This window comes from Octopus bimaculoides, chromosome 9 (assembly GCF_001194135.2).
Source record: "Octopus bimaculoides isolate UCB-OBI-ISO-001 chromosome 9, ASM119413v2, whole genome shotgun sequence".
NCBI lineage: Eukaryota > Metazoa > Mollusca > Cephalopoda > Octopoda > Octopodidae > Octopus > Octopus bimaculoides.
The window spans coordinates 31,014,976-31,022,296 of record NC_068989.1 but is presented as its reverse complement, the minus strand read 5'-3'; the positions used below and the strand labels follow the sequence as shown (position 1 = coordinate 31,022,296).

At 37.2% G+C, this 7,321-nt stretch overlaps 1 protein-coding gene across 5 annotated transcripts in view; it reads right to left on the bottom strand.

Moving 5' to 3' along the window:
• The window catches only part of LOC106871349 (polypeptide N-acetylgalactosaminyltransferase 11), a 100,611-nt gene that overhangs the window by 40,721 nt on the left and 52,569 nt on the right, over positions 1 to 7,321 (bottom strand). For all 5 annotated transcript variants that reach the window (XM_014917755.2, XM_014917752.2, XM_014917753.2 and 2 more), the window contains 2 exons: positions 2,319 to 2,453; positions 916 to 1,002 (listed from right to left, as the gene is read on the bottom strand). In XM_014917755.2, the coding sequence (XP_014773241.1) occupies positions 916 to 1,002; positions 2,319 to 2,453 (222 nt within the window). The remainder of the gene's footprint in view (positions 1 to 915; positions 1,003 to 2,318; positions 2,454 to 7,321) is intronic.

Sequence of the window (7,321 nt, the reverse complement as noted above, 5' to 3'; positions counted from 1 at the left end):
CAGTGCTGCTGGACTGACTCCTGTGCAGGTGGCATGTAAAAAACACCATTTGAGCGTGGCCGTTGCCAGTACCCCCAGACTAGCCCTCGTGCCGGTGGCACATAAAAGCACCCACTACACTCTCAGAGTGGTTGGCGTTAGGAAGGGCATCTAGCTGTAGAAACTCTACAAGATCAGATTGGAGCCTGGTGCAGCCATCTGGTTCGCCAGTCCTCAGTCAAATTGTCCAACCCATACTAGCATGGAAAGTGGACGTTAAACAATGATGATGATGATGATGATGAACAACAACATAGAAATATACCTTAGGAATGAGAACCCAGGTTCGAAATTTCCCCAAGACAGCTGATGAAGGCTGGAGGGTATATCAGCCGAAACATTGTGTTAACAACAAACAAGATGAGGACAAATATCTGTCAAATGTAAATAATGTACAATCGTAATGGGATAAGTATTAACATCATATAAGGCATCTTTCAAGATGACTCGCTCTCCCCATCATTTACCAAGGGGGAGGGGCGCTGCTAAGAACTGTCAAAGAGTTTAGCAATGGCATTAGTATGGATTTAAATACTAAGTTTTATTAAATCAAATCAACCAAAATCGGAGTTTTGTTAAATTAACCCTACTAATTTACCAAAATATGCTAATGACAGAAATAACTTTTGTTCTCATTTAAATATTTGTTTTCTTATGCTGCAAAGGTTTTTTTCTTTTTTAATGGCTTGGTGAGAAAAAAGGCAGAACCTTTGACTTTTGTTAGAACTTTTAAGACTGGTGGGAGGAAGTGAGGAAATTATCTTTAGATCAGTGACGTAGACTGAATGTTTGCAACAGAAAGCATACAGCTAAAGGGACACAGGACCAGGCAATGAATCAAGAGAAATTCGTCATTTATTCAATACAACCACATACCTTATCAACAACTTTTGGTTTCAGAGGTCTTGCATGGACTGGTGGATTTAAAAGAACGGGTGATCTTTTACCAGAATTTGGCAGGATCTATTTGAAAAATGACAAATAGGATAAATATATAAATACCTCAATCAAATAGTAACTTAGAGTAAGAAACAACTGTAACTCAGTATATAATAATATATTCAAATAAAGTTGATGTTTATCCCAAGTTAAGCCTGATCAAAAGTATTCAACTATGACCATCTTGTCTCTTTTTTTTTTTTTTTTTCAGAAATAGTATATCCTTTTTGAGATAGTACAAGGCTTTAGAGAAATTTAGCTGCTATTTCTATCAGGCGAAGTAACTACATAGAGGATCCTTTACTAATTTCTTTCAAATAATATTATTATTGTTTCACCTAAAGTTAGCCCTGATCAAGCAAACCTATAATTAGAAATTTCAGCCTTGACCAAATTGCATTTTGTTTTAGAGATTGTAGGCTGTAAAATGCAATAAAAATCTTGAAAGTCATTATATATACTTTGAATCAGTTCTTATTTGATGTTAATGCTCTCCTAGTTGAGTTGGAGGACTACATCTTGCTTGTATGTTTCAATTTTGGTTTCTATAGCTGAATGCCTTCTGTAAACATTGTGTAGAGAGCAGTGGATGAATTTTATAGTGGTGCCAATAGTAGAAGTTGTCATACCCTTGGCAACACTAAATACCCACTTGACCCTGTGATAACTGTTCAATTTAGTGAGAGGAAGAGAGAATGAAGAGAGGAAAAAGTGATAATGGACCAGGTTGAGTGGGTGAGTAGAGTGAGCACCTGATGGGAAAAAACAGAATATTTGGGATGTGATGGTGAGAGCAACATGCTTGCCATTCTGAGAAAGATGAAATGATGCATGGTAATAGAAAAGAGTGATACATCATAACAATAGAGAATGATGGATGTCAACAACAAATGGTTTGAGAGTGGGGTGATGGCTTGTAGTACAGAAAGGGTGATAGTGGGAGTATATCAGATACAACAAACTCGATGCTATCTCATTATTTAGGCATCCTATAGGAAAGACAGAATGTATTGAATGATGGTTAAGCACAGAAAGGTCCAATATTATCCTTTGGTGCAGTGAATAGAAGAAAGTGTGCTTGCCAAACAGATCTAATACCTGTGTAACTGGGGAAGTTACACAGGTGGTATAGTAAAAGAATAAACCAAACTGACTAATACCACCTGTGTAACTACCCCAGCATAGTAAAAGAATAAATCAAACTGACTACCTTTTTGCCTACCCCAGATAAGACTATTACTAACTATTAGCAGATAATGTATCATACTATGAATTACTATTAAATAACAGTTATTGTGTTGGCATAAGAATTCAGTGCTAAAAGGTACAAAAACACTTACCTGTTCTGGATAGACATTTTCTAAATACCATTTGAAGGAATGGCACTCTAAAAATTTTCTCAGAGATAGTCTTTCAGAAATGTCTCCATAGTTTACATTGTTGCGGGCTCCAGGATTAGTCTTGAAGAAGAATTTCTTTTGGAAATATTATAATAAAAACATTAATAACAAGAATAACACTAATTGAAGCTTTCCAAATATTTAACTTTATCCTTTGTGTTTCACTTTCATGATATTTCAATTGCTTTTATCTCTAACCATTGTCAAGTTCCCATTTCTAAATATGTACAGGGTGGGCCAGAATTCCTGACTCACTTATTAGTTATATTTTTTAATTTGCTAATTTTATTGTTATTGTAATATTTTATTTCTTAATCTGTTTAACAGGTTTTTAAAATATTTTACAGAATTTGATTAACCCCATGGCACATCCTTTGCTAAGCTTGGAGTAATGTGTTCAATGTGTGAGATTATATGCTAAAACGGACATCACTGAAGTCTGCAGAGTAATGGAAGCAACTTATAGGGCACTGGCATTTACGAGAAAGACTGTTGCTAGGATTAATAAGTTATTTGGATGAAACAGGTAGTATTGTGGACCCAAAAAGACCAGGATGACCAAGATCTGTTCGAACAAATGAAAATAAAGAGAACCCAGTTAGACAATTCTTCACAAAAATCCAAGTCATCAAGATGTTTATCAGATCTTCTGAATATTTCAAGGACTTCTTTAAGATGTTTGCTCCATGATATGAAACTGTATCCTTATATCCTTTGTTTGATTCATGGATTAATGGAAGATGATCCAGATCATCGTTTGCAGTTTGCAGAAGAATGGCTGGACAAGTTGAATGATGACCCAACATTGGAAGAACATGCCTGGACTGATGAGTCAAAATTTTATGTTTCAGGGAGTGTTGTTCAGCATAACTGTGTGTACTGGAGACAAGAAAATCTTCAAATTATAACTGAGTATGACCACAAGAGTTCTAGCATTTTGGTGTGGGCAGGTGTGAGTTACAACGGACTCATGGAGCCATTCTTTATAGCGTAAATGGGGTCACATATCTGAAACTTTTACAAAACCAAGTTCTCCCTAAGTTAAAGGAACAAAAAAACTTTGTAGAATTATGGTGGCAGCAGGATGGTGCTCCCCCACATCATTCACTGGCTGAACAAAATTGATTGTTGGATTGGAAGGTGAGGGCCTGTGGAGTGGCTGCTTCGCTCACCTGATTTAACACCACCAGTCTTTTCTTGTGGGGTTATCTGAAAGACCGTGTCTATTGTCAGAAGATTAACAGTCTTGAACATCTTAAACAAGTTATTATCCAAGAATGTAAAACAATCCTGGTAGACATGTGTTGTAAAGCATGTCAAAATGTTTCAATATAGATATAAGCCTGTCTTGCAGCAGAAGCCCAGTTGACCATGAAATGGAAAACTGATTTAACTAAACAGTGCATTCATTAACTTTGTACATTTGTGTGCTTACATGCATATTAATAAATATAACTAACAAGTGAGTCATGAATTCTGATCCACCTTGTACATTGTCTTAGGCCTCATCTGAAGGTTCTTGGTTTAAATTCAGCCCAAACATTATGCTTATTCAGGAATAAGATGTATGACAACACACAAAATTGAAGCAATGAAATTTTTGTAAAAACACACACACACAAGATGAAATCAACAGTCGGGCATATTTTACTAACTTCTCTCAAAAGTTTAAACTAAAAATAATAGTTTCTAATTTAGGTACTAGGCCAGTCATTCTGAAATGACGGAGTTAGTCGATACCATCAACTCTAGTACTCAATTGGTTGGTTCTTTACTTTTCCCACATTTGGAAGGAAGGTAGGTAAAATTGTTTGAAATCTATCGGAGAAAACTGTTTGAGGAATTAGCTGGGCAATTACACCTAACATTGGTACTTAATGCTGACAAAAGCAAGGTCTTTTGGGGTCGAAATCTGGGATCAACCTGTTGAACATAATGATAATGCAGAGTGGTTGAATGAAATCCAAGATAGGTTAAGAAATATATACAAGATCAAGACAACATAAAAATAAATACAGAATGAGTAAAATACCAAATTAGACAAGCCCAGAGCCATGTGATGTCCAAGAATAGTGGATGAAAAAGGTGAATGGACTCCATGAATGGATAGCAGAACAGTTGGATAAGTGCTTGCAGGAAGGCTCAGTGCCCAGCTGAATGACAAAGGGAAATGCATTGGTATGTGTCAAGGACCTTCAAAAGGATAACATTGTATCTAACTTTTGACTAATAGTGTATCTTCCACTAATGTGGAAACTACTGTCAGGTGTTTTGGCCAGTAAATTATATTGATACTTTAAAAAAAAATGGGCTGCTATTGACTGAACAGAAAGATTGTCAAAAGAAGAGCTGGGGAACGAAAGATCAGCTAATTGACAAGCTAATCAGCAGAGAAGAATACAAATTTGAGATGGCATAGATTGATTATCATAAAGCATATGATATTATGGGCACACTCTTGAATAACAAGAAGTATGGAAATGTATGGAATAGCAGAAAACAGGGAAAACTTTATATGGAACAGTATGAAATGTTGCCGAACTGAAATGACTGCAGGGAATCAGATGTTTGGATAAGTGAAAATGAAGAGAGGAATCTTCCAGGGCGACAATGTATCCCCACTCATCTTTGTGCTGGGGAAGTGGTAAAAGAAAAACTAATCACCTGCTGTTTATGGATGATTTGAAGTTGTTCACAAATTGTGAGGCAGAATTGGACAGTCTAGTCCATTCTGTGCAGATTTTCTCAAATGATATCAAGATGGAGTTTGGACTTTTAAAATGTGCTGTGATGGTGATGAGATGTAGAAAGTTTGTCTGAAAAGAAGATATATGTATGCTAAGTGGTGAAATGATGAAGGCAATTGAGCCTGAATCTGGATATAAATACCTGGGAATACTTGAGGCAGATGGAATTAAGCATGAGAACATGAAATAAAAAAAACGAAGAAAGAGCATCTGTGGTGATTGAAAAAGACATTGGATTCAAAGTTGAATGTCAGAAACATAATTTCAGCAATAAACTTGCTTGCAGTTGCAGTGGTTTGGTACGGAGTTGGAATTCTGAAGTGGACATAAGATGAGCTAAAGGAATTGGATAGGAAGACAAGAAAGCCCCACATGCAGACATTGACTACCTGTATGTGAAGACAGCAAATGAAGGAAGGGGACTGATAAGTATGAAAGACTGTGTGCATATTGAACATGAGAACTTGCTGAGATATCTAACTCAAAGTGAGGAAACTTTGTTAGTAACAGTTTGAGATGAAGTCATATTGAAAGCAGGTAAAAACTATGCAACAAGGGACTACACAATCAATTCCATGTAGCTACAACTGAAGTTGCTGGAGAACATAGGTGGGATTAGTTAAAGAAAGGAATACTTAAAAATGAGAGTGTGTGACCACTATACTTGCAGTACAAGACAAAATTCTGGCCACAAATTGGAGGGTCAACCTTAGAAATGAGCCAGTATTTCTACTGTGCTGAATTTGTAATAGTTTTGATGAAATCATTGTCCACACTGTGACTGAATGCCCTTGACCTGCCCCACACAATTATAAATTGTGATGACATGATGAGCTAGCAAAAGTGCTGTATTGGAAACCATGTGAAAAGTAGGGGTTAGAAAGAGGCAAGACGTGGTATGAACACAAACCACAGCAAGTAGCTGAGTTTGAGACCTGAGGGAGATCCCAGTCCAAGTGCTTGAGCACAACAAGCTGGACCTAGTGGTGGTGAACAAGGTGAACTACATGTGCATTATAAGTGATGTTGCTTACCCCATTTGGCCCACAAATAGTTAAGGAAGGCAAAATAATAGACATACAATTCTCTTAAATGTGAGATAGCTCAAATGTGGAAAATGAAAAAGGTGAAGATAGTGTCAATTATTGTTGGGACCTTGGGGACAGTATCAGAAGGTGTTGAGGAAATGGGAATAGAGTGTCTGGTAGAGCTGTTGCAAAAAGTTTGCTTCCTTGGCACAGTCAGAATCATCAGAAAAGTATTAGATAGTTGAAAAGTACAGATAGCAAAGTATTGTAGGCTGCAGGTAGCTAGCCCACTACTAATGCAAGACTCCAGGAGTTCCAACAAAACCTGAATTAAAATAATGATAATAATAATAACAACACTCCATGACCACAATATTGATTTGTTTGTTCCATCTACGCCATGTGTGCTGGTTCCTTGCTGGATAATGACAGGCTGGAGTCGGACCAGTACCTCTGAGCCTGCTAGGTGTAACACTATCACCAACAAGGGCTTCAGTTTCATTACCACCAGTATTCACAATATTGTGTTTTTTCACTGCCACTGATATGACGTAGCGATTATCAGGTTGCGCAGTTACCAGTGTTTTTATTGTGACACCATCACTAGATGTGTCATCAATCAGAGTATCGGGAGATTCCAACCGCTTCCTTTCATTATTATCATCATGACCAATATTATTATTTTAATTTTTTGACTACTATTTGTCATTGTTAATATTTCCTCTGATCCAATATGAGTTTTGACTAAATTATTATTATTATCATTATTACCACCATAACCATTATTACCATCATTATCATTATTTCCGGTGAAAAACTAGAGGTAGTCGATAGCTTCCGCTATCTGGGCGACCAAGTTAGTAGTGGGGGTGGGTGCGCTGAAAGTGTAGCTGCTAGAATAAGAATAGCCTGGGCAAAGTTTAGAGAGCTCTTACCCCTGCTGGCGACAAAGGGACTCTCACTCAGAGTAAAAGGCAGACTGTATGACGCATGCGTACGAACAACCATGCTACATGGCAGTGAAACATGGGCTGTAACTGCTGAGGACATACGTAAGCTCGCAAGGAATGAAGCCAGTATGCTCCGTTGGATGTGTAATGTCAATGTGAATACCCGTCAGAGTGTAAGTATCTTGAGAGAAAAGCTGAACATTAGAAGCATCAGTTGT